Source organism: Cucurbita pepo, chromosome 8 (genome assembly GCF_057944985.1).
Source record: "Cucurbita pepo subsp. pepo isolate OVF chromosome 8, ASM5794498v1, whole genome shotgun sequence".
NCBI classification, from domain to species: Eukaryota; Viridiplantae; Streptophyta; class Magnoliopsida; order Cucurbitales; family Cucurbitaceae; genus Cucurbita; species Cucurbita pepo.
In genome coordinates this window covers 10,265,458-10,292,575 of record NC_141805.1, presented here as the reverse complement: position 1 = coordinate 10,292,575, position 27,118 = coordinate 10,265,458, and the positions used below count along the sequence as shown (strand labels likewise).

Sequence of the window (27,118 nt, the reverse complement as noted above, 5' to 3'; positions counted from 1 at the left end):
ATAAGAATGCTTCATTCTCCTCTCCATAGGAGACACGTTTCTAAAACGTGTCTCCTAGAGAGAGATTCATTCTCCTCTCCATAGGAGACACGTTTCTAAAACGTGTCTGCTAGAAAGAGATTTTCACACCCTTATAAGAATGCTTCACCTCTCCAACTGATGTGGGATCCCACAAGTTATGTCCAAATCATTTATAAAAACTGACTCATGTAGCACAATGGCAAATTTAGCCTCAAGTGTCTTGAAGTTTACAAATATCAATGGCTCATAAGAAGTTCAAAAGCTTCGATCCTAGATCAACACGTCCTTACATCAAACTCGTGGACAACAAATAAGCCATACCACTTCCGAATGAACATAAATTATTGGTAGAGGCCGAAATAATCCCTTTTTAAAAATATATAAACTTATAAAGTCTCATAGTACGAAGATTTAAAAAATTCAGATACCGAATAGAAACTAAACTTAACTTAAATCTCAATGACCCAAAAGTATATATTAAACGGTTTTGAAATATGGTCAGAGCTCTGAATACAAGCACCACTCACAATTCTGCAAACCCTCTCCTCTCAAATAAAAGATTTTAAATTGATAGAGATGGTGCATATACTATCACAACACCATGAAAGAACAACGATTAGAGGCCACAGGAAAGGAGAAAAGACTTGAGAGATTTGATGTTAAAGCAAAGGCAGCCATTGTGCATTCGACTGGCTATAAATCATTCTTCAATCTGAAATATACAGGAGAGGGCTATCAGACGTTACGTTCCTCGAGCAGAGTTCGTCGAAACAATACGAGTAAAGCATTCCTATATATATATATATATATATATATATATATATATATATATATATATATATATCATATCTGTGTTCTACGGATCAACCAGTCAAGTATAATCAATCCTCGAACAATCAAATAAACGAATGACTCGCACGCTACCCCTTTCTGCCACTACACAATGAATCCAAAAAAAGAGAAGCCAAAAGAGAAATCGTATTCACTGGACATACACACATATTCGGGACGTCGGGTTTGATTGGATATGAACATCAGGTGAGCGGTACTAAACTTGTGTGCTTGCAAGACATCTCCACTGTCTCGTGTCCGGACCCTGTTCGAGAAGCATTAGCAAGCCAGCACTGTTTGACAACCCAAACAAGTACCTGCAGTCCCATAAGAGATATGAATAATGGAGGTTGGAACATTACTATCACAAACTCTCATAAACCCGAACGCACTTTCACATGCTGGGAGGACATGGAATGCAAAAATAGAATGATATGTTTATAAAAATGTTTGGGTTCACTTGTAATCTTTTCGAACTAGAGATTTCCCACAACATTGCTGTAACAGCCCAAGTCCACTACTAGCAGATATTATCCGCTTTGACCCGTTACGTATCGCCGCCAGCCTCACGGTTTTAAAACGTTTTTACTAGGGAGAGGTTTCCACATCCTTATAAGGAGTGTTTCATTCTCCTCTCCAACTGATATGGGATATCACAATTGCTATCTTCTACGGATCAAACATTGGTTTGATAGTAATCTAATTAATATAGCAATGCAAACAAGGAACACTATCTCCACAGTCCACCTCCATGCACAGATAAATAGATAATTGGAACGCATAGACAGAATTCAAGTAAATATAGGACGAAAATCAAGAACATTATGGCAAGAAGCTACGTACTTGCTTCGACGAGCTTTTCTTTTCCATAAAACGAAGGATACGATACACTGCGGTCACAAAACGTGGAAGAGAATTAGACAAAGTATGAGCAAAAGATAAAGCTAGCAATCATTCATAATCCACAATGAAGGCAGCATTCAACAAGCATGTCATGGTTCAAATGATCAAAAAAGGTTTCATGGGAACATCAGAAACACAGCAAAATCACCTTACAAACCGCCATGAAAGAAAAGCTCGACACAACGGATGGCTTCTTCACAACTACTTGCTTATCTGGTGACATCTCCTTGAATAGATGTTGAGCTATTTCTTTCAGTAACACCATTTGGGCCTTATCAGTTCGCATTGAAATAATTGCTTGTTTCATTGATTCTCTGTCTGCTTCAAGAACCTGAAGCCTCAAATAAAGTTTTCTGATTTCAGGGTCCCCAAAATCTACCTGATTTAGCGACCCTCTCGGCGTGGTTATATAGTCATCGTAAATGCCAACCGACGGTTTGGGCTCGTGAAAACCATTGTATGTAGCTCCATTGTGAATAGAGTCAATGGTATAAACTCTATCACTCATGTCATCTCCAAGTTCTGATGCATTATCCATTTTTCTCAAATTGGAGAAGTCCTCACTCTGTGAGACATATTCCTTCTTGAAGCTTGATGATGTATATCTTGGAGAATCATTCACTTGGGGCATACCCATGGAGAAACTAGAATCAGTGGAAAACTTCTTCAAATGTCTTGGCCTCCTTGGAGATTGTCCCACTATTACCTTCTCCAAAACGTTATTAGTACAAGAGAAGTCAGGATCTAGGTGATTGTAGCTAGAACTTCTCTCCAATTGGCTGATCCTATTTTCCAAATCCATGACGTGATCTCGAGTACGCGGGGTCTCACCAAACGCATATTTCTCAATATCAGCAATATCATTATCATGATCAAAAGGACCTTGAGCCTCGTTTAAGCTGCATCGTAAGGGAGGGTAATCATACATCGGAGATTCGCATTGTGCCTCGTATTCCACGGTATTCTGGCTACTATTCTGCTGAACCCTCTCGCCATCAGCCTCGGCTTCCGTTAGCCCATAGCTCATCATTCTATGTTTATATGCTTGTACCTCACAAGTGAGGGATTGAATAACTTGCTCTCTTTTATATAACAAGTCCTCAACTGCTGCAAGCTCCTGTAGATCATGTGCCATCTTCTCTTCGGCGAAGCGTTTGAATTGTCGAGCCTCCATCTGGATCTCTGCCTTCTCCCTTTGCAATCTCAATATCATTGACATTGCCTCATTAGCAGCTGAGGAAGAAGCATTCCTCTCCTCTTCGAGTTCAATATACAAATCCTGAATTGTTTGTTTCTGATTATTAGCCATCTCCCGCAAAGCGTTACATTCATTCTCAATATGTACCCGTATGACAGAAAAATTATCCAACCCAACAATAGCAAGTGGGCTAAAAGAATCCGATTCTTCATACTTCCTTTTAACAGATCGAATCCAAGTAGTGGATGGCCCAGTGGACAATGAACAACTGCAGGGGAAATTACTGCTTTTTACAATTTCCAATGAAGATGGAGGTGCCTTGAAATCCATAAACCAATGTGCATTCAAACTCTAATCAAATTGTATATGAAATGCAACACAATGTGATTCTACAACTAAGGATAAATCCAAACAAGATAACAGGACCCGGTAATGAAATTCACAAATCCACTCTCTTGAATTATGGATTTCTGTATTTAATTCTCTCCCCTCCTAAAATCAGGTCTTCTTCCTCCGAGATCAGAAACACAGAGAACAGAACTACCTAATAAGGAAAATGAAATGAAATCAGAACTTAATAACAACAAATCTTCATACCAATACAACAATCTAGATCAAAAACCAGAGAAAACGACGAACATTCATATCCTCTTTCTCCTTCCGTTTCAAAAAATCATTTCCATAATACGAAATACAACGAAATCATACCTTGAAGGAGCTTAAACGACCCGAGAAGGCGTGGAAAGAATTGAGAATCACAAACTATTGGTATTTTCCCGCGAAAATTCCAATTCCCCCAAACAAAATCTGAAGAAACTCAGATTAAGAAAACCTTCCCCCACTTCTTCAAATCAAAAAATCAAGCTTATACCCCGAAAAAAAAAAAAAATTAAGAACAGAGGGGAACAACAAATAGGGGAAAGCTTTCTTGGAGGGAAACAGAATTTGGAGGGGAAGAGAATAAGAGAGATTTGGAAACCCTAAATTAAATGAATTCTTTGTCGTATCAGGTCTCTTTCATTCGGATTTCTCGATTTCTGCGATATTGTTGATGAAAGATAGAGAGAGAGAGAGAGAGGGAAAAAGCTCTGAGCAGAGAGAATGGGAGAGAAACGAGCGAGAGAGAGAGAAAGAAAGCGAGATGGACCGTTAGATTTCTAAGTGAATCGCCGATCCGTTGGAGGTTCGTTTGTCGGAGCGATCTTTTTTTACCAACTAATTTCCTCGTCATTTCAATTATGATTTTCCTTTTTCTAATTTTCTTTTTAAGATAATTGCAAATTCCATTTTACTATCTTACCCCCTTCATTTCTCAATTTTACAAAATTACCATTTTCCATTTTTTATTTTCTCTATAATTTTCACGTTTTAAAAATTAATATTATAGTTCTTAATTACAACAATTTTTTTTAATTTTTTTAATATTATTAAGGGTTTATTTGTAAATTCAATAAGTTTAGGAGGTTGATAAAATGCACATATACTATAAATCCCATTTCCAATTTTTTAAAATTTTTTAAATTAAATTTTTTTTTAGGTAATTATGGGATTTTTTTTTTTTTTTCTAATCGTTGAAGATTTTGACTTCCTTGATATATCCATTCGGTTCGTTGATTTTGACCGACAATATTCTTTTTTTGTTTTTTAAGGATAATAACAAATTCGTTCATTAAATAGCGATTCTATGTAATCTTTTTGGATTAATGTTGTTGTGTACGTGATACTTTAGATAAACTTATTTAATTAGTTGTTATTATCGATCTTAAGCGTAAGCTTACAATTTGTCACTTGATCTCAATGCCCGAGAATAGTGTGCGAGTTCGAATTTGAATTAGGTTAAGAGATGAAATTCCGACATTGGTTGCCTTTGACCCAGTACAAAGAACGACTAGATAATCTACCTAAAGAAAGAGGACACGACGGAAGACCTGTTGCCCACCTCGTGGCAAAGAAACAAACTCTTACGTGTGATCCTATACCCTTTAAGAGTATTCGAGAGAAACGTGAGTAATCCAATCTTAGCCCTCGTTCTACATCAACTCGAACTTAGTTTTTAGCGTCTACAACATATATTACATTCGAAGGAGAAGATTGAAGCTAACAAAATGAATCACCTCGAACACTATGTTAGCAATAGACTTGATCGAGAATTGAACTTCAATAGTAGTGATCTCCCTTACAAGTTTAGGGTTTCAACTCTCGTGTTACAATCTTAATGTGATATTTTAAAAAATGATCCGACGTGTTAACCTAATTATGTCTCAATTGATTAGTAGCCTCGGTTAAGGATGTATCTTGATCCACGGATCGAATTTATTAAATGTAGTATTAAAAAATAAATATTAAATATTAAATATTAAAAAAAAAAATATTTTTCTTTTCAAATTAATTGAAAATAGTTATAATTTAATTTTTTTAAAATTATATACTAATTGTCATCAATATGGTAGCCATGTTTATAATTACTTGGCCACCATTTTTCATCTTTGACTTTGACCAAGTCAAAATTATGTCAAATAAATTTAATATATAGTTCTCAATTTAATAAAATTAAACAAAAATTATTTAAAATTTTACGTTAAGACTTCCCGTTAAAAAAACGTGACCAATAAACTATGAACATATACAAATTGATACAGTTTGCTCGGTTTAGAAAGTTATTAAGAAACCGTCATTTTTATACTTATTTTACTTTTTTTCTAAATTAATAATTAGATTATATGTTAATTTTGACGAAAAATGGAGCTACGAATTTTTATTATTTATTGTATTATTACAAAACTTAATTGAAATTAATATGTAATAAAACTTAATTGAAATTATTATGTAATTAGTATTGAGATATTATTACTGCTTTTGCCTTAAAAAATCTTAATAATTAGTAAATTATGGAGAAATTATGGTGAAATTATTTTATTTTATATTGTTATTTGAATTTTGTCATTTTTTATTTTCAATATTATGGATGGCATTTTATGAATGGCCCACAATTAATTATAAAATTTAAATTTGAAATTTTATTTTTTGGATGTCCCACAAACTTTAGTACCTTTAATAATTTGAAAACTCAATTAATTACAATGCATTGTTTAATTATTTTAAACTATTTTTTTTTATTAAAAAAAAGTATTTAAAATATATATATATAAAAAAACTAAATTAATAAAAATATCATAAATTTTATTTTTCATTTAAAAAATACTCATAAAATGTTCAAACAATAATTATCATTAATATATGAATTTGTTATCTCATATATTATATCCAAATTTTTTAACGTTAATTTTGAAAGTTCAGGAGTATTTTTTTAACATGGTACTAACGGTAAAATTATTTTTGAATTTTAAAAAAAAATTAAATTTTTTTAAAATTTTTGAAAACTCAATCGTATTTTTTAAAATTATTTAAGTTTTTTTTTTTTTTTTAAATTAATGATACTAAAAAAATTTAAGTTTTGAAGTATTCAAAAATGGAGTTAAAATGTAAAATTTAAAGATATTTTCATTAATTTATATATTAAAAAAAAATAAAGCAATTTGTGGGGACAGAGATGATTTCTCTTTGCAGCTTTTGACAGAACAACGACCAGCTGATATTTGGCTGGGAATATATGTTCTTATTTTCTTTCCTTTTGGATTTTAAATATATATATATATATATATATATATATATATATATATATATATATATATATATATATATTATAATTAACTTTCTAAAGCTAATATTTTGAAATTTTAAATAATTTAAGATTTAAAAAATATTATTTTCCTTTTAAAAAATGTAAATTTATTTGGACCATGTAATTTCTAAATTTGGGTTCAATTTATTTTATTTTATTTAAATAATAATAATAATTTGATTTATGGATCACTTCAGTCCACGTCTATATACTTAAAAGAAAGTCATTTATTTAGTATATTTTTAAATATTCACCCAAAGTTATTTAAAGTAATGTTTTAATTGTGACTCAAACAAAGAGAATAAAGATTTAAATCGTTACCTTTTTAGAGAAAATAATTAAAATAAATATTTTAAAATAAAATAAAAAATTAAAACAGACAAAAAGAAAAATACGAATAAATATTTTCAAAATAAATAATTTACATAATAGAAAAAACTTTCAAACCACCATCAAATAATTATTAAATACTCGAATAAACATTTTCAAAATAAATAGCTCCTCAGTGGTTAATGGGCCTCCACGTAGACAAAAATAGGCCCAACAAATTTGTTGTGTTGGAATTGGGTATGGGTTTGGGCTTCTGACGTGTCCTCCTCCTCAATTTTATTATTAATAATATATATTTTAGTATAATTAAGAAATTTGGTTTCTAAGATATATTTATTTATTTATTTATTTATTGTTTACTATATAATAAAATTTTAAAATGTTAAAAGAATACGATGATCAATAAATAATAAATAGATGTGTACGCGGATTGGATTAGGAAGATCTTTTGGACCAACCTAGGTCACTGACGTGAACAATTTGAATAGAGTTCATAACTCAACCCATCTCTCTTTTTTAAGTTGGGTTGGGTTACCGAGTATTTTTTTAAAATTGTTTTAAAAAATCATATTGGTTCACAATAATATTACATTAATAATAAAAATCCGATAAATATCAAACCTTCACAAGTAACAATATATCACTAATATCGGTTACAGACGTAAAATTTTCTATGGGTGGAGACGATGGGGTCGGTCCATGAATTTTCCTTCCTTTTGCCGCATTTCGCTCAAAGGGTTGAAGGGAGATAGTGCATCAAGTTGTTCGTAAGGGCCAACTTGATCCTCTTCCCCAGGGATCCCAGATGAGGGAACCCTAAGAGAGCCGCCGACTCCAACTACCGTCCATGTACGATCCATACTAGATCTGACCAACTACCCATCCTACCTCCTTCTACGTTATTGACAGCCCATCTTTGTCTCAGTAGAGTATTTCAGTGGCATGTTTTGGTCATCTTCCCCTCTAATATTTATAATAATCTAAAAAATAGTTTAAGATAGTCTTGGATTGTAATCTTATTTTTAGGTTCGTCGAGTTTATTCGATAAAAAAAAAACGTTAATTTGTGAACTGGCCCGAATTTTTTATTTAAAAAAAAATTCAACCCAATTCAATTTCCCTCGTCGAGTAATGGGAAGCGGGCTAGTCCCCGATGATTCGGGTTCGTTAGCCCGTGTGGATCAAGTTCTCGAGTTATTTGATATAAAATTACCAATTTAGCCTCTAATTTTTAGATAATGCCTATCCGTTGGTTCCTATCCGCGAAAACACCCCCAAATTTCACTGATCGGAAGAAATTTAAAACACAGCAGCTTCAAAATTTGGGAATTTGCGAGCCCTAGCTTCGTCTTCCCGAGTTTGAACATACTCTTTGTTCCAGTTGGAGATTATAATCTCGGAATTGCCGTAAATGTCTTCCGCAAAAAAGCATTACAAGGATAAATTTGCTCGTAACAAGTAAGTATAGCTCCAATATAATGCGATTTCTATTGTTTTGTTGGATTTTTCCGTTCTATACTTTGTTCCAGCAAAAAATTTGTGAGAAGTTTTAGGGCAATGTTCTTTGCGTCTCTTATTTTGTTGGATACTTTACAGGGAGGAGAAAACAGAAGAACCAGAAACTCCTAAATACAGAGACCGAGCTAAAGAGCGAAGAGAAGATCAGAATCCTGATTATGAATCCACCGAGCTGGGTTTTCATGCTGTTGCCCCTCCTGGGACTGTGGACATTCGGTTAGACCTGCTGCCTCCATTTGCTGAATGCAATTTTCTTTTTAGTTTGTTTTTAAGTATTTTCTTCTTCATTTTCTATGTTCATTTTGTTAATATTACTTTGTCTTTTTTCAGAGCGGCTGATGCACACAAGTTATCCATTGAGAAGAGCAAGTACCTTGGAGGTTCGTGCCTATAGAAAGATATAGTTTTTCCTTTTGAACTATGTAAAATTAGGAACTATTCTCCCTTTGCAATTAATTAAAATTCGGGTGCATGTATTTAGCCAATCTTAACATAGGTTAATTGGTCTATGCATATATCCTCAGCTAAGAGTTGTTGATGATTTATTTATTTATTTATTATTATTTTTTATTTAAATTAGGAACTATTCTCTCTTTGCAATTAGTTCAAATTTGGGTTTATATATTTAGCCAACTTAAGCATATCTCAACTGGTCTAGGCATATATCTTCAACTGGTTAGAGGTTAGAATACCCACCCCTATGTTAATGACCTAAGGAAAAAGAATTTTTATAATTAGGACCTATTCTCCCTTTGCAATTTATTGAAATTTGAGTGGATATGTTTGAACTGGGAAAGTCTTCGATTGTTTCATTCTGGTCCTCACTTTTTGCTGGTCTTTGATTGTTTCATTCTGGGAAAAATATAGATAGGTCTTTGGTTGCCTGTTTTTTCTCCTTGCTGGTCTAGTGTCTTTCGAAGAAGTTCTCTATCATAAATTATGTGTTGTGTGTTGCTCGAATTCTGCTAATCTCGATAGCTGTTATGGTTGGAATCATGAGACATTTCCAAGTCATTATTATTATTATTGCTTTGTTGTTGTTGTTATTATGATTATTATACTAATGTGTTGAGCTGCTTCGATACAGGGGACGTTGAGCATACCCATTTGGTGAAAGGTTTGGATTATGCCTTGCTCAATAAAGTAAGAAGTGAGATTGACAAGAAGCCAGACGCTGGTGGTGATACTGAAGGAAAGGCTAGGTAACTGATGCCATCCATTTATCTCGATGTTTATTTTTGTCAAATATAGTGAAAGAACAGGATAACACTTGTCGCAATATCTCAGTTGCTTTTGTGAATAGTTCTCTATTTTGTATCATACCCTTTCTTGAGTTTAATATTTAAAAGATTAAGGAGTTGATAATTTGCTTATTTATGTTAAAACTTACTATTAGAATGAAGTGCAAAACAAAATAAGTGGTGGGTTTGTTCCGATTATCTATTCATTGTGGACAATAATGTTCGATGATGTTTTTTCAACAGTCTTTCTTCTTTTACTATAATGACATAACAATCTGCTGAATGCTGATATTGCAGTACACTCAAGGAAGACCAACAAATTTTGTTTCGGACTGCAACAGCAAAGGTGTATTTTATTTTTCTTAACATTAAAGTTTCGCGAATAGGGTTTTATTCAAGTTATGGTTATATGCTTCTGTGGGTTGTTTGTGCTAACTCTTTGTGCTTATTCTTCTGTATTTCAGTCAGTATACAAATGGATCGTCAAGCCCCAGACAGTTATTAAGTCAAATGAGACATTCCTTCCTGGTAGAACAACATTTATTTTTAACATGGTAATCAACGTTTTTCTTTTATGTCGTTTAGTTTAAATAAAGCTGACCGACAGATTTATCACATTCCTCCATCCATGTCATCTGGGGCTCATTTTAGAAGTAGCAGTGTTTTCATTGGATTTTACCCACACTTTTGTTCGTTGAATTGAGGTCAAAGTGTGCTCAGATTGCTTTAACTTTCATTTATAATTAAATGGGCAATTGTTTCTTCTATTTTTACATGCATGATATATAGCGTGATCATATGGATGGAATAGTTGCCTTTCATCATGTAATTTGATTTTTGAAGGCAACTACAAATTGTACCCCTCAAAATACGCTAGCCTCTTTCTTCTTTAGAACTGGTTTAAAGCACTCATGTACTTTATTTTCTGGCCTCATTTTACCCTTCTGTTTAATAGAGTTGGTGCACATAGGTAAAATTAGACAAGTGAACCATACGAGTGTTTGATACCAATTTAGATGGAGCAATGTAATTTTCAGATTGCACTAACAAGAGTGTAATTGCCTTTATAAATTATTTTTTAAAAATATAATCTTATCAGTAAAATGTGGTGTCTTTGATAGCTTCATTGTTGATTAGTAGGTGTTTGTCTTCCAAACTTTGAACACTATTGGATCTAAATTTTGGTCTGTTTTATATTACTGGATTTCAACCATACACTTCATCAAATATTAAAAAAAGAAAAAAAAAAAGAAAAGAAAAAAAAGGTGGTGGTTGCTCTTCGGAGAGGATGATCCTTATTTGGGGGAAGTGGCATAAGTCAGTCATTTAATCCAGTGAACTTTATTATCTCCCTTGCTCGTGACATCCTTACTGAAGTTTACTATATGCGCATCTTATTCACAGGAGGGTGGGTATTCTCACGATATTCCAACGACCTTGCATAGAAGTAAAGCTGACTGTCCAGTTCCAGAGGTTCATTTTTTCTTGATCTCTTGGTGAAATCTTTCTTTCCTTTCATCATTTCCTCTGAAGTCTTGTACAACCTATCTGATTTTCATCATCGATCTCCTGCGGCAGGAAATGGTTACAGTCAATGTTGATGGTTCTGTACTAGATCGAATTGCTAAAATCATGTCATATCTTCGTCTCGGATCCTCAGGAAAAGTTTTGAAGAAGAAAAAGAAGGATAAAGATGTTAAAGGTAGTTGGCTCTTACTTTTTTTTTTCATTTTCCATTAATTAAAAATAAAGTCCGCAAGAGTAACATGAAAGGATAGGGAAGAAAGCTGCCACTTCAATGTGTCACTCCTCTTCTTTCTATAAATATTATAGGAAGCATAATTATTGTAGTACAGTTTCTCTCATGCCTGAGTAGGTTTGTTATTAACGGTATTATGCGTGAAGAAGAAAAGATTCGATTGTCGTACTTGAGGAGTCTTGTGTCCCAGTTCTACTGCATGTATTGGCAGGTGGTGGTTAAACTTTTGTACAAGTTCCAGCATTTAATTATTAGGCACATGTTTTTCTTCTTTGAATGCCTAAATTGCAATGTAATGTCTGAGAATTTATGAACGGATCAATTTGCGCTTTTACTTTAAGAACTCCACCTCAATATTCTCTTCATTCATTGAACATTTGTTTGATATGATGTTTCAAGTTTTCATCAAGCAATTGGGATCCTTTTAATATCTCATTTTTTATTTTTACTTTTTTAATTCACCATTCCTTTTTTATTTTCTTTGCAGCTAAGATTTCAGCTATTGCTAATGAATATGTTGGAAACAACAAGCCATCAACACTTGATTCTGGCGTGCCAAAGAAGCAAACTGAAAGAGAGATATTGCCCCCTCCACCCCCTCTCAAGAAAAATCAAATAGTTTTAAAGGAGAAGCAAGGGCCAGTCGTTGCAAGAGTAGAAGAGGATGATATTTTTGTAGGTGATGGCGTTGATTATGCTGTCCCTGGTAAGGACCTGAGCCAGAGTCCTCTTTCAGAAGACATGGAAGAATCTCCTCGAAATAAGGAGAAACCTAGTTATTTCTCAGAACCAGTTTATGGCCCCGTCCCGCCCTCTGGACCACCTCAGGAATGGCAAGAAGCAGTAAGTTGATCTTTTTTGCTTGCGCAACCTGAAGATTAGCTATTGTTTTTCAAATTGCAGGCAGAAACTTGTATTTACAATCCAGAGTCATTAGCATGCTGCTTGAACCTTTATTATTATTTTTATTAAAAAAAATTACAAATTTGGTCATAAATTAGAATTTAGTTTGATTTCATTTCTAAGATTTGGTAAAACCTCATAAATAGTTCTTACGGTTGGAAGTCATGCCACGTACACAATCTCTTAGGGGCTTCTAATGGTAGAGACTATTTATAAGATTTTATCGAACCATAGAAACAAAATTTTAAATTTTGATTAGATTCTAACTTTTTTCAAACCGTAGGAACCTAATTTGTTATTCTAACGTTTTTTTTTTCTTTTTAACCATCTCTGTTTCTTATCTTAGTTCATTGATGTTGCAGAATGGATATGGGGTGATGCAACCTCAGGCGTTTCCTGCTGGCTACCAAGGAGAGTGGCAGGACTACCAGTATTCTGATCAACTGGCTTATTCTGAACAGTACCTTCAGCTCAACATGCAAGCGTATGATATGCAAACAGGAGCAAACATTGCACAGGATCCCCGTCTCATGACTCAAGAAGAGAAAGATAGGGGCTTAGGCTCCGTGTTCAAGAGAGACGATCAGCGACTACAACAACTGAGAGAGAGAGATGCACGAGAGAAGGATCCGAACTTTATATCGGACAGTTATTCTGAATGTTACCCTGGATATCAAGAATATAACCGTGAAATTGTGGACAGTGACGACGAAGATGACTTATCAAAAATGGACATGGGAGGCCGGGTATTTTCTTATCACCATCAAGATCTTTCTTTGAAAACACATGGTTCTTTGAAGTTTGAATTTGATGACGTTCTCATATACGAAATCCTTTCTGATTTCTGTCTTTGATACGAGTCCAAATCGGTTTAACGAACTGGGATTTGAGTATTGATTTTGAAGTTCATTGTTGTAGGCAAAGGGCCGACTTCATCGATGGGACTTCGAGACAGAGGAGGAGTGGGCGAAGTACAACGAGCAGAAGGAAGCCATGCCAAAGGCAGCGTTCCAGTTTGGTGTGAAGATGCAAGACGGTCGAAAGACGCGAAAACAAAACAAGGACCAGAAGATCAACAATGAACTTCACAAGATCAACAAGATACTGGCAAAAAAGAAAATGGAGAAGGAAATGAATGAAGATGACGATGATATACAACCAGGAAAGAAGATCAGAGTTTGAGTTGATTGGCAATAGATGGAAAGGTTTGTATTCTTTTTTTTTTTTTCTTTTTTTTTTTTCTTTTTAACTTTCCATCACTTCATAAAAACGCAAGATTTGCATAAAATGTGTTCTCATTTTATAGTTTTCTGTATTCAATGGGGAATTTTGTCATATTAGTTTAGAGTTTATGTATTAAATAACATTTAGAATCCAAGAAAGGTCATCACCCCTTGCTTATTTTCAATGGAGGTAGTAATACTATTAGTTTATCGGGTTGTCGTTAGCCTTTCATTTCAATTCAACTGGGACGTAAACTCTCATCTTACGAATAATATCTTTCGACTAAAAAAAAATGTTAAAAAGATACTCTCTCGAACTTTCAAATATCGTTTTGATATTATTTTTAAACAAATATTCTTACGGCGTATGAACAAAAAAATCGTTTATCAACATCTCATCACTTACTGTTCTTTTGTTCTCTCCACTTCAATTTATAGTCAAATACTTTCTTATTTTTCCTATTTCTTCCTTTAATAATTTTTCTAACTAGTTGATTATCGAGGATTTTGACTCAAATAAACTTGTTAATGATATGAATAGGATTGTAACGATTATAGCATCTTCAAACTAACCATTGTTCAACTTTAATGGTAGTATAAGTTTCAAAGGGTCAAGTGTCAATCGCACTTTTGATCGCGACACTCACTCCCCAGCAAAAAGTGAGTTAAGTCAATTCATTCTTGCATCGCCTATGGTCAAGCGACGTATGCTCGAGCCTTTGATCCCAATTCAAGAAGAAAGTTTTAAAAAACGGGGGCAGAGAGATTTCGAAATAGAGTTTTGAAAGAAAGATTTGAGAGAAGCAAAAAGGCAACAACAACAGCTTACAGCATATAACTATCGAGTAAGGAGAAGTTGACAACTAGTCATATCCCCATAGTACATTTTAGGGCATTTCAGCCCTCGCAGATGTAGACATGATTTTGGTGAACGGTCATACACCCTCGTACTGACCCAATATGAAACGGTAAAAACCTATCTAAGATGAAAGCATGTAAAAGGGGTTTGAAACAAACATGCAACCATGCACAACACGTCCTTGACAAACAAGACCAAAATATCTGTCATGCAGCCATTGACAACACATCTTAGACATACATGATCGTGATACCAAACACAAGCCTATATGAGCATATTATTATTTCTTAGTGTTTTGTTTCTTATTTCCTCTTTCTTAGATATTAAAAATTTTATTTATTACATATTTAGAGTCTCTTACTCTTTCCTTTTTATCAAAGGAAATAAACAAAAATGTGTTCGGTAATTTAGTTGTTATTCATTTTTTCCTCAAAATTTAAATTAAAAAATAATAATAAAACTTCCCCCAAAGTTAGTGTGAAAATAACTTCCTTTTTAAATAAAAATATTCAAAATTATCATATTACGTATTTTATAGGTTAAAAAAATGGGTAAAACAGTTACCTTATTTATATTATCTAAAAACTCATTCACCTCTAATCTATAGATTTGAATCCAAACAAAAAGCACTTCAAATAATTACACTTCTAGCTTCAAAAGAAGAAATAACCATGCTCATATTATTCTTAAACTCATCATTTATTTATTTTATATTTCACAAAAACAAATAAACAAAATTGATTAATCCTCGACGAGAAAAGGTCATATATTGAAACAAAAAAAATCAGTAGACCCGAGCATGAAATTTAAAAATGACGAAATTAAAATCTAATTAATATTAATTAGAATATAAACTAAAATCAATCATAATTTAGTTGTAAGAAGAAAAAAAAAACTCACCTCTAAGATCCAGTAAGAGAAAGGCTACCTATCACAAATCTTCTCAATCAAAATTAGACATAAAATTCTGTCTCGCACTATAACGTTAAAAACATAACTATATAGGGACAAAAGGAAAAAAAATGTATGGAAAATCATTTCAATTTTAAGTCTTTATCTAAAAGCTTAAAGAGTTGGCTTAATAAACACAGAATGGAACTGTTCAGAAACAAATATGGGGAGGGATGAGCTTTCCTGGATTCATAATATTGTTTGGATCCAACGCTGCCTTTATTCGTTTCATCGTCCTCAATGCCTCCACACCAAGTTCTTTTTCCAGGTACTATATATTCAGAAGAAACGAAAACTCATTCTTTATTAGTTTCGTAACTCTATCTATGCGCTGTGTCTTTTTATATCAACATGAGCATAGTTCAATTAGTTAAAAGATTATTTAACTTTTTAAAAATTTGAAACTCGATCTTAAAAAATATTTTAAGCATGAGTTGAAATCTGCTAATTATGTTTTAGAAGTTTAGCTAACTAGGATTTAAAGAAACTAAGTAAACCAAAATGAATATCAGATAGAGACTCAATTGGTAATCTATATCCCAAATCTCTTAATACCAAAAAATTGTTTGTTTGGTGAAACTATACATTCATTTATGTAGGTATTGCTATTTTGACCTCTCATGTATGCTGATGCTTTCATGTCAAGTTAAATCGAAATAATTTGCAACTAAAGGCTTAAGAGTTAAAGAAATACCTTCATTTTCCCCGTTCCAACCCCATGTTCACCGGTGCATGTTCCTGCTCATTAATAGCCAAAGAACCCATCTTTAGACATGATTTGAAATTTGTTTCAAATTTTGGAAAAAAAATTTAGCAAGCTATGCAGATAACTAGAAGGAAAATCTGATAACATATGTGGTTTGGTTTGATTAGATTTTTAGCCAAAACTGACAACCAATCTACATATGCAAATAGAAACCAACTTTTAATAAAATCAATGAGGGTGTCGAATCAAAACTGATGGAAAATGAGCAAAAAATCCCAATCAACTATTTTTTTTTTTTATTGTGAAGTTATAAAATTGAATTGACCAGCATGTTCAAACTGGGTCGGTTTGGTAGGTGGTTTCAGGTTTTATGGTTTCGGCTTGCATCCCTAGATAACCACCACGGCTTGCATCCCTAGATAACCACCACACAACAGTGGATGTTGTAACAGCCCAAGCCCACGGCTAGCAGATATTATCCTCTTTGGGCTCTCTTTCAAGCTTCCCCTCAAGGTTTTAAAACACATCAACAAGGACGCTGAACTCTAAAGGGAGGTGGACACCAGTAGTGTGCAGCCCCGAAGGGGGGTGGATTGTGAAATCGCACATTGATTAGAGAGAGAAACGAGTGACAGCAAGGACGCTGAGTCCTTAAGAGGGTGGATTGGGAGGTCTCGCATCGGTTGGAGAGGGGAACGAAACATTCTTTATAAGATTGTGGAAACCTCTTCCTAACAAACGCGTTTTAAAAACCTTGAGGGGAAGCCCGAAAGAAAAAAATCTAAAGAGGACACTATCTGTTAGCGGTGGACTTGGGCTGTGACAAATGTTGACTGTTAGATATTTTTAATTAAGAGTTTCTTTTTTAATTCAACCATGTGTGGAGTGAGAAATTCGAAACTTTAACCTCTTGAGAATTAAGCTATGTTGTTGTTGATGTAACCAAGAACTTTTTCCTTTTAGAGATAAAAACAAGAATGAAACTACCAAGTAATAGAAGTAATAGAAGCAAGTTAATTGGGAATATTGGAGCGCAAGCAAAACTTATTCATTCAGTGAAGATGAAAAAAAGGGAAGAAGACAGTACCTTCCATTGACAATGCTTTATAAACCATTAAATGATTGAGTCGCTCAGCTTCTTTCCGTTCTTCTTCTTTGTTTGGATCAAACAGAATGACCGTGTGGAAGTTCCCGTCACCAGCATGGGCAATGACCGTGCTGTAGTGAGCAATATATTTTCAGCCATTCAAATGAGTAGAAAATTATTTTCATAAATCATTTTTCCCACTTGCAAAAGTCGTTAAGTATTTGATTCAATTTTAATTATGCACCAAAAATTATGTAAGATTTGTTCTAAAATTTTAAAAAGTACTACACGCACGAACCTTTGATATTAAAGTAAGAAATAAATGTCAATTACTACTTAACTAAACTCATTTTGAGGTTTTTTTTAAGACCATCTTAATGGTTAGAAACTTGATGAAATTTATTTACAAGTCATTATATAATAATATTACAAAATAAATAGTACTTGCACGCAGTAAGATACTAGCCAGTAGTCCCCAATGAAGGAGAGAAACGCCAGTTGACATAACCAAGAGAAGACATACCAAACTAGTGATGATGCATCCAGCTCTTGTTTAGAACTTGATATCAATTCTGCAAGGTGAGATAACGGAACACAGACATCCTGTAATAGATAAACAAATGGTAAACTAGTTGCAGAAAAACAAAGAAAATAAATCCTAGGAGGCATCAAAAGGTGTGAAATGAAATGACGATATCTCAGAAAGAAGCAATTATAAGCACCATGATTGAGGTCCCCTCATCTAAGGAATTTCGTTGCATATTTATTTAACTCCATATCCCTCGGATCTGAGATACATGGAAGTATAGCTATTCTAAACTATTAATAAGCGAAAAGAGAGATTTTGGGATAAAAACTAGTATATAGGTTCTTGTAGGGTTTAGCGCACAAAATACAACTAAAAAAGCGTAAGACTTTTGAAAGTTGAGTAAATGCAATGGTATTCTATCTACAGACCGTGATCATTGCTTCAAAATTGGGTACTAACGCAAAGCATGCCCATAGCGCCTCTTTCCTTATCTGCATGGAAATGACCATAATAAGAGTCAAATAGTGGTCGGCAGTAAAAGTAATTGGATCGAATTTCTTGCAGGAATCCCACATAAATCACCATGGGGGTGGATCGAATAACTGTACGAGAAACTTATATTAAATATTTGATCGCCCGTATAGAACTCATTCTTCCCCTGCACAATAATCGTGAAAAGGTGCAGAAAGGGGAAATTTTGAAATTTTATTTTATGGTGGGCGGCTTGAGTAAAACAATAAACCATATGCAATTGGAATGAAACCCCTCGAGTCATTATGGCCCCAAAAAATTGAAGGGTCAGAAACCAAGAGTTTGAGAAGCCACTTCAAGGATCCATATGAAAAATAACTAAAAAATTAGAAATGTTTTTGGGCCAAAATCATCCAAACCTAAACAAGAATGAGATCTCTATAGGTTGTAATCGTACCTTCCAAAGTTCTTTTTTGGCTTCTGGATCTTCAGCAAAGACAAAATCTGAGCCATGGTGTTCAGAAACTATCTTCTGAACAATCTGTGTTTGCTCACGTGAATATGCCTCTGGATATCAGGGAAAAAAGTATAATAATGAATCTGCAGAAATATGGAAGCAGTAGATGGGATATGTACCGCAATCGAGGGCCTTCTTGTCTATAATGAATACTGGAAAAACAAAGGAAAGCATTATGTGAACGCCAGGAAATTTCATATGCACCTGTGCCTATGAATTCAAACATTAGTGTGGGAGCTTCAGGCAAATTCTTTCCGTTAGCATTATTGATAGCCCTGATTTGAACCTCGTCAAGCAACTCCATTCTTGACACCTAAACAGGCATGGAGGATACAAAGAATTCAATAAGAGTGCATTAAACAAAGGAGGGAAAAGGAAAGCAAACACATTCTATGCTAAAGCGCTACCTGTATACCAGACAACATTGTTGCAATTGCAACATCTGCTGCATCTTTAATAGAAGGGAAATTACACATTGCAACCTGGAACAAGCTTAATGAATTTTCATCTCAAATAAGAAATTATTTACATCTTATCTTAAGAATTTATTAGAATATTTTGTAATGAGCAGAAGGCAAACCCCACTAGAGTCGAAAAGGATATAAGATCTAGCATTTACAAACTTTCAAAAAGTAGATTTATAATGAAATTCTATTTCAGCTTCCAAAAAGAAAAACTGACTAAGAAGGATGTTAACAGATCAAAGGTTATCATTCCACAACATGGAATTGATGCTTCGTTTAAAATTCATTCGTTGAATTTTTCAATAGTTCACAACCTTGATGCAGTTCCAACATGCTTTAGCTTTTCTCAATATAAAGCTCAACAATTAATAGGAATTTCTTGAGAATGATGATTAAAAGTCTAGATACATCCCATACCAAAACAATTTAAAATACATGGATCTGACTGAAAAATAGAATGATATTAACAATACAATCAGAAGTTAGAACTGGGAAAAAAGACCTCAAGGGTGTGTGTGGGCGTGTTGGAGAAAGGGTGAGAGACTACGAGGGTGTGTGTTTACACACGTGTCAGAGAGAGTTACCACAGAATACTTTGGAAGCTTCTGAAGTCTAAGAGTGATCTCAGTTATTACGCCAAGAGTTCCTTCACTTCCAATCATCAGACGGGTCAAATCGTACCTACAATACGAACTAGGTAAGGCTGACATTATATATTAAGAAACTAAGCTTTTCATCGAGAAAAATGGAGTCTACAAAGGCATATAATAAAAAACAAGCTCACTCTTAGCTTTATACAACCCTGTGGGCTACTACTACCAAAGTTTTCAACCCTGTCCCTCTTCTTCTATCTTTTTATTATTTGCTTCCTTTTTTTTCAAGACAATTTTTCATTGAAAATATGAAAAGAGACTACAGCTAAAAAATAAAAACTCCACAAGGAGGGAGAACTAATAATAGAAAAAAAGAAAAAAAAAGGGAAAAAACACCCTGAAGCACAAAACATTATAACTCCAAAAGAACAAACTATTAAGAGGTGAGGAAAGCTTATCAATTAGGGCAATGTCTTGCAAAGAGCGCTTGAAAAGATTTGTAAAGTGAACACCATCCAGAAGATTTAAGCTTGGCTGCCTCAAAAAACCAACCGATTCCTTGATTTACCTTCAAAAATCCGCTAATTCCGTTCCCACCATGGTGATCAACAAGGGAAGATAAAGATATTTTTTTTTTATAAAATAGTTGTACCTCAATAAGATGCGTACAAGTACCAAAGGTGTAAAAAGAACTAATGAAGAGCAAAAAAACATAATGCCAAGATGCAAACAAAAAATTTACAGATATACTCTCAATACAATAATTTAACAAAAAGGCAAAAACATGAAAGAACAGAAAGAGTTTTTTTTCTGATTGATCATTTCCTAAAAATAATGAAATTGCAAAAGGATGAAAAGAGCTGGAAATACTCAACTCCAATTGGCATGTAAGCCAGGAGAAATTACAGAAGAGTTAGGACTTTAAACAGCAAGAAGCAGAAGAAAACAAATCAGAAGCAAAAATAACAAATACAAATATTTATTGTTGAGGTTTCTCTTATAAACATGCTACGAGAGGGTAGCACAAGCATGGGATTTTCTGGTTCTTAAATCAATGTCCACAAATAGTCTGGTCCTCGAATTGGATAACTGTTGAGTGAGGAGAAGGTTGAGATCGAACAGAAAAAGAAAATTCTATCGGAGCTGAAGGAGTAGGGACAGGACAGGAAGAGACGATGGACTATCTCATTGTTTTTGCAAAGGAATACAAATTTGGATAGCGATGAAAGTTGGGACTCATTTTCTGAATCATGTCACATTTGCTTAAGTCTTCAAGATAGAGTCCACAAAAAGAATTTACTAGGGATGGGGGATATCCACAAACTTCTATAGAAGGTAAAAAGGAAGCAGAAGACCTATTTGGGTGAGGTAAGAGAAATTTACTGGGAAACCATGAGAGCTATCTAGGAGCCAAATTCTATAATTTTCCCCTGAAATAAAGAAGCCCCCTCAGTACGATCCAAAAACTAAAATTAGTCAGAAAGTTTTTTTTATCTTGAAGGTCCCTTCTAAGTTACTGTCCCAATAATCCTTTATAGACTTGGCCAATTATGAACCAAAATATTTTATGAATAGAAAAGGAAAAACTCAAAGGGAAAAAAACAAGGGCAAGGATCAAGGCGTGAGAGTACTAATTGTGGTGCCAAAACAAGGTGTTAGAAACATACTTCCGTTTTTTACTAGACCAACTTGTGCGCACCTTCACTATTCTCACATAACAATTGTCCCTACAATATTTGGTCATCAAGGAAGCTCTTAGAATATTAAATCCTAGGAGATGACCATTATAGCTTGAACCTATTTCCTTTTAAACCATTTATTATTTACAAGGTCCTTATTGACTACTAGGCCAACCCAACATGGTTAACGTGCTTCCTTTCATAAATTCTTTGCTCAACAATGATCGTGTTCAAAAAAGGGGGGGCTCAGATTATCTCCCAAGTACATAGGACTACTTGTAGTATTTCTAGTTTCAAGGAAGCAGTTTCGAGAAAACTTGGAGTCTCATAAATTTCTTAACATTTTCCTCTATTCTACTTGAGTCTTCGTCACTTCACTAAACGTGAGAAAATCTCAGGAAAAAAAATAAAATAAAATAAATGCAACAATAAGAAATCAATGATTGGATTAATAACAAGAATTTAGGGGAAAAGATACATGATAAACAGAAAAGAAAAGAAAAACCAACCCTGCAGCACTTTTTCGAGCACGAGATGCTGTCTTGACAACATCACCATTGGCAAGTACTGCCTGCAATATATCCAACATCAGCAAGGTGGCTTCTTTATCTAAAAACAAAATCTAATCAAGAAATATCAAACCTTAAGATTGATGACATTGTCCCGCATGGTACCATACCTACCTAATATAAGAATAATTAATTTCAGTAGAAACAACGAACTTTAATGTTTAAATTTTTTCTTAAATAAAATGGAGGGAAATACGAAGGTGTTGTGAACCATAAATATTTATTTGCTCTGAAAGATAGTGGTCACAAAGAATACCCATTTAGCAAGATTAAGTTGAAAACTGTGCAAACAATTTTTTAAATATGATTCTGAGGGACTGAATTTTTTTTTAATTTTGGTCAAACATAATTTTTTTAGTCATTCAAAATATAAATATAAAAGCATCTAAAGTTATAGAAAGAATTGTAGATATTCATTCTCAAACTTTGGAAATGAATTAACAACCAAATGCATTCCAAAATTTAAAAAGTTTTTGGAGTGTAACTTATTTTTTCAATTTTTTTGTTTGTCAAACGCTCATTTTCAAATCATGAGTTAAATAGTTAATCCCATCAAATATCCAAATGCTCTAATATAAGTTTAAAAATAATATAATTTCATGATAATTGCAAATAAAGTTCATATGTCAAACAAGAAGGGGGAAATGGAAGACTGAAGATACTAAGCATAGCATCTGAAGCAAAAAAAAAACACCTAGATGTGCAAACGCCTTATATAAGTGGGAAAAAATTAACATTATGAAGCAAATCTCCATATTTATGAACAGAGAGGGCATGCAATCCAACCTTGAGAAACAGAAGTAAGACAATACCTCACAGCCAGTGAACCAGAGCATCGTGTGGCACACATACCCCCAATTGTTGCCCCAGGGCCTGATTTTCAAACAGGTACAAATAACATGAGAATACAATTATAGAAGAGGGCCAAAATAGAAAAATGACGTCAAAATTTTCATCAACCACTACCAGAGATTATTAAATATCTGGGTTATTAAAGTATACAGAAATAAACGATGAGTAAAAGGAAATACTGAAGTTCAGAAGATTCGCAACGAGATTTGAGGTAAAGAAATCTATAAACAAGTAGAACATTTCTATCCCGCTACCCAAGTTAAAGATTCTGGAACATTCAATAAAGCCGCCATATATATTTCCGAATCTTCCGAAAACCTCTCTTCCCCATAAATTTAGAGGTAGATTCCAAATTGGAAGCTGCCTCCACAAGATGGAATAACGTTATTCTCCCTTGGGAGTCTTCGAACCATCTTGAAGACTTTAGATAAAGCTCACCAAGAAGACCCCACCATTTGTTTACACTTAAGAATCTTACAAGTTTTCCATCTCCATACTCAGAGCAAAACGTGATCCAGGTGGAAAGGGTTTAAGACACATCTTTTGCTAGAGAGATGAGGGAATTGAGGAGAGGTCCGTTTACAGGTGTTACCATACTTATAAGCTTTTCAAACGTATCAATGACCCACTGAACTTGATCTAATCCAGAGAGATGAAAGGGAAGTTGGTTGTTCTTCTCTTTAATTCTTACTTCTTTGAATCTCTTAACACTGCAACAATGGATAGAGAATAGTTTTCCATCTATCTCATACTCTTATCACACTTGCTTCATCTGAATTCAAACACGATCATAAGAATAGAAGCAACCGAGGAATGATTTGGCAGAAGAGAAGAACAAACCCCATTTCCCCATAAATGTAGAATATTGCTAAAAAGAATTGTGGGCCAATATGATAAATATTATTAAGCATGTGTAACTAGTAACCTGGATCAAGAGGAAAGAATAGACCATAAGGCTCTAGGTATTCATTAAGCTCCATCCATCCAATTCCAGGCTCTACAATTACATCCATATCTTCAACATGTAATGCTTTAACTTTCTGCAAATTTAAGACGCATTCTACTGTTATAGGCAGCGACCATAGGCAGAATATATGAACAACATAAATACATTAATTAACTCAAATGTTTCAGTGGTTTATGTTGATAATGCAAACAACCGAAAGAAGAATTATTTATAAGAATGGTTTCCTATTGATTTTTTTTTTTAGAAAAAAAAAAGACACATAGCTTCATAACATGTACGAGAGCATCTCAGTTCATCCATATAGGAAAATAAGATATGATAAAGTGAAGCACGGCAGTAATAAAATCCATGGTCAAAAACATACATTCATTAAAGACATATCAATGCAAAGGCCTCCATTAGGTGCCAATGTGTGACCTTCTATAGATGTAGCTCCCCCATATGGCACAATTGGTACCTGTACAACACAATAAACAAAATCAGTTTGACAAACGTAAAAGGCCAAGTAGCAAGGATAATATAGATATATTTGGAGAAGAAACAAGAATTTCATTGATGAATGAAATTTACAATAAAGGAAGCAAAAACTTCCAAAAATCCATAGTGGATTGCAAAACATTCGAAGAAAATGATAATATCCATTGCAGCATTTAAGTTGTCCATCCCATTCTACTTTAACTATACTACTTTCTTCAAGAAGCATATGTCAATCCAGCTACCATAAGCGAGAGTTAAGTAAGTTGACAACTGCCAAACAGAAAATGTTAACGATAGACACTGTGAAGTATATAAGAGAACCACAGACCTTATATTGGTCACATAATTTTACTATTTCAGAAACTTCCACTTCAGACCTGAAATTTACAAATCAGGATGCATTAACATACAAATTATAGATCACTAAAATGGCACTAGTCCAATGAACAGAGAAGATCATAGATCAGAGTTGAGAACTATAAAACAAGATTTGGTAAAAATCAAATAACCTGATCTGAAATGTGCTTTGTCAAGAATCACGGCCATGACATATACTTGTCAACTCGACGAATTACAGACGCTTTAGAATTAATTGGGGAAACAGAAAAAGATGCACCGTACTCAAAAGAATATGAAAGACCAAATGACTCTTAGTGCAAGACTTAAATGAAAAAGTATGTGCCATTAATAACAAGAAAAGGAAGGAAACAATTTCATTTAACCTCGGAAACACAACCACGTCGGGGATATTAACAGCAGCGTGAAAGCTATTTTGTGGTTTCCCATGGAAGTACCTCTCATCATAATCTAATGTCATGTTATCCTGGAAACCAATAACCATGAATCGAGTTGAGCATATGGAAAAAGCCATGTTTAGACGCTCAAATAATCCAATTAAATCAGAAATATAAAATCATACTTTACAAATTTGTCCTAACTCTTTAATAAACGCTTGAGAAATGTCATTGTGCGAGCCTTGGACAACATACTTGGTGCTACCTTTGCCCCCGATGCTGATATTTCTGAATCAAGAAATGCAGCATAGTTAATATCAATATCGTCACAGATCGTTATAGAACCCAAACTACGAAAATTTTCACAAAAGCATAACAATTACAAATAATCGTTAAATTTGTCATCTATCGGTTCGACACCAGAGGAATATGAAGGAGCTTGAACCATAAATTTCTGTCTTTTAAATATCACGAGTAATTAGACTAAGACTAGTTACTTTTCAAGTTTTCAATCATTTGGGAAGTAGATGAGGATTTGTATCGAACTAATGGCACAAATGTTGACGATCAAGTCGTCAAACGAATATTTAAAAAATAGAATAACAATATCCAAAACATTACAGATAAAAGATGTTCAAATTACAAATGTACAGATTTTCAGAGAAAACTATAAAATATAAAAGCAGCTCAACCTAAATCATTTCCTTTACATGCTACTATCAATGAGAAAAGAAGGAAAATACTACGGGAAGTTCATTTAATCAGAACAAGTCGCCAAACGCTAAGGCTGATTGACTGCTGTTTTGAAAAGCAGCTTTCTGTTTTTCCAAGTAAAAATTAGGAGAAAACACGTTTCGGTACTAAAACTTATTTTCTCAAGGTTTGATAATACGAATGAACTAATGCTGAGATCAAGACATGGATCTTTCACTACAATCCACTCCAAACAACAATAAAAATTCGTATTCTAATGCAGTTCAGCTCAGCTCCGCCGCCAACGTCTTCATTCAAGCGCATACCGATCAGGAAAAAAAAAAGTGAACAGAGTAACAAAAAGCTTACAGAGCAGAGCACTCACCGGTCGTGAATATCAGAATCGTCACAGAGCGACGGATTGGACTGGAACTGAAATTGAAACGCAAGCGAAGCAGAAGCAAGAGCAAAAGGAACCATGGAGCTCGACCAGAACAAGAATCGGCGCCCACCGTTCTGAGAGGTAGAAGCCTTGGAAATGGCGGGTGTTTGAGCACCGAGATTCCGCAACGAAGCACCGCGGCAAAAGAAATGGTAACAAGAACTGGAGGAGGAACGGAAGCGAGAAAACCAAGAAGAAAACGCCATTGTTTCGAGCTTCAAAGGTTCTCAGGCAATCTCAAATTAATGGAAGAATATTTTATCAAATTAATTCAACTCGAGGTGCTGTTGCACTGCCACAGCTCGAACCTTTGAACTGATTTGCAATAAGCATAAATCCGGTGGAGTTGAATTTAAGATGCGTTATAATCAGATAAGGTTGGAATTTTATTTAACATATATTAAAATAAAATAGTGGAGAGTGCAATGTCATACTCATATCATACGTTAGTTGAAGAGTGAAATGAAACATTAAGTATATGTAAATTTCTCCCTAGACGTTTTTAAAATTATAAGACTGACAGCGCTATGTAACAGATCAAAACAGACAATATTTATTAGCAGTGGATTTGGACGGTTACAAATTGTACAAAAGTCAAACATCAAGTGGTATGCCAACGAAAACGCTGGCCCCCAAAAAAGTGATTGTGTTTTTACATTTTAAAATAATAAGGCTGACATCAATACGTAACGAGCTAAATATCTTTTATATATATACATTTTTTATTATTTTAATTAACTTATTTTATTATAGGTAATTAATTAAATAAATAGTTGGAAATGTTGGAAATTAAATAATTAACATTTCTAATAAATAGTTGGAAATTAAATAATTATTTTAGAGTAAAAATGTTTTGATTCATATTATGGGTGACAGAGGTGAGTTGGAAAGAACCGACGAATGTCCATTGAACATGTGAC

At 33.9% G+C, this 27,118-nt stretch overlaps 3 protein-coding genes across 5 annotated transcripts; 1 reads left to right on the top strand and 2 right to left on the bottom strand.

Moving 5' to 3' along the window:
- Positions 1-470: 470 nt before the first annotated feature.
- On the bottom strand, positions 471-4,160 carry LOC111801190 (myosin-binding protein 7). Of its 3 annotated transcripts, none has more exons than XR_002816095.2 (5): positions 3,662-4,160; positions 1,904-3,497; positions 1,696-1,742; positions 1,017-1,169; positions 471-733 (listed from the first exon to the last, which is right to left on the bottom strand). XR_002816095.2 is itself a non-coding variant. In XM_023685194.2 (5 exons), exons 2-4 carry the CDS (start codon positions 3,281-3,283, stop codon positions 1,070-1,072), a joined length of 1,527 nt encoding a protein of 508 aa, XP_023540962.1. In that variant the 5' UTR covers positions 3,284-3,497; positions 3,662-4,160; the 3' UTR covers positions 471-733; positions 1,021-1,069. The 3 variants fall into 3 exon arrangements, 2 of the variants coding, with proteins under 2 accessions (XP_023540962.1, XP_023540961.1); XM_023685194.2 differs by having other exon boundaries at positions 1,021-1,169; XM_023685193.2 differs by lacking the exon at positions 471-733 and having other exon boundaries at positions 853-1,169.
- A 4,071-nt stretch (positions 4,161-8,231) lies between these two features.
- On the top strand, positions 8,232-13,818 carry LOC111800921 (suppressor of mec-8 and unc-52 protein homolog 2). Its single transcript, XM_087125851.1, has 11 exons — positions 8,232-8,422; positions 8,561-8,698; positions 8,813-8,862; positions 9,570-9,684; positions 10,021-10,069; positions 10,188-10,277; positions 11,128-11,196; positions 11,302-11,425; positions 11,970-12,325; positions 12,748-13,131; positions 13,304-13,818. Exons 1-11 carry the CDS (start codon positions 8,376-8,378, stop codon positions 13,565-13,567), a joined length of 1,686 nt encoding a protein of 561 aa, XP_086981977.1. The 5' UTR covers positions 8,232-8,375; the 3' UTR covers positions 13,568-13,818.
- A 1,562-nt stretch (positions 13,819-15,380) lies between these two features.
- On the bottom strand, positions 15,381-26,532 carry LOC111800380 (FAD-linked oxidases family protein). Its single transcript, XM_023684045.2, has 18 exons — positions 26,142-26,532; positions 25,249-25,351; positions 25,052-25,152; positions 24,658-24,706; positions 24,217-24,309; positions 23,811-23,925; positions 22,846-22,906; positions 22,107-22,143; positions 21,974-22,035; positions 19,777-19,873; positions 19,136-19,210; positions 18,933-19,041; positions 18,669-18,778; positions 18,169-18,231; positions 17,735-17,814; positions 17,212-17,342; positions 16,113-16,156; positions 15,381-15,689 (listed from the first exon to the last, which is right to left on the bottom strand). Exons 1-18 carry the CDS (start codon positions 26,402-26,404, stop codon positions 15,570-15,572), a joined length of 1,713 nt encoding a protein of 570 aa, XP_023539813.2. The 5' UTR covers positions 26,405-26,532; the 3' UTR covers positions 15,381-15,569.
- Between the last annotated feature and the right edge of the window lie 586 nt (positions 26,533-27,118).

Coding starts and splice junctions, on each gene's coding strand:
- LOC111800921 (XM_087125851.1), top strand. CDS start 8,376: ATGTCTTCCGCAAAAAAGCATTACAAGGATAAATTTGCTCGTAACAA. Junction 8,699..8,812: donor CCTGGGACTGTGGACATTCG/GTTAGACCTGCT, acceptor GTCTTTTTTCAG/AGCGGCTGATGCACACAAGT. Junction 8,863..9,569: donor GAAGAGCAAGTACCTTGGAG/GTTCGTGCCTAT, acceptor GCTTCGATACAG/GGGACGTTGAGCATACCCAT.
- LOC111800380 (XM_023684045.2), bottom strand. CDS start 26,404: ATGGCGTTTTCTTCTTGGTTTTCTCGCTTCCGTTCCTCCTCCAGTTCT. Junction 24,707..25,051: donor GACGTGGTTGTGTTTCCGAG/GTTAAATGAAAT, acceptor TGTAAATTTCAG/GTCTGAAGTGGAAGTTTCTG. Junction 19,042..19,135: donor CAATGTTGTCTGGTATACAG/GTAGCGCTTTAG, acceptor ATGCCTGTTTAG/GTGTCAAGAATGGAGTTGCT.
- LOC111801190 (XM_023685194.2), bottom strand. CDS start 3,283: ATGGATTTCAAGGCACCTCCATCTTCATTGGAAATTGTAAAAAGCAGT. Junction 1,743..1,903: donor CTTTCATGGCGGTTTGTAAG/GTGATTTTGCTG, acceptor TTGTGACCGCAG/TGTATCGTATCCTTCGTTTT. Junction 1,170..1,695: donor AGAAAAGCTCGTCGAAGCAA/GTACGTAGCTTC, acceptor ATGGGACTGCAG/GTACTTGTTTGGGTTGTCAA.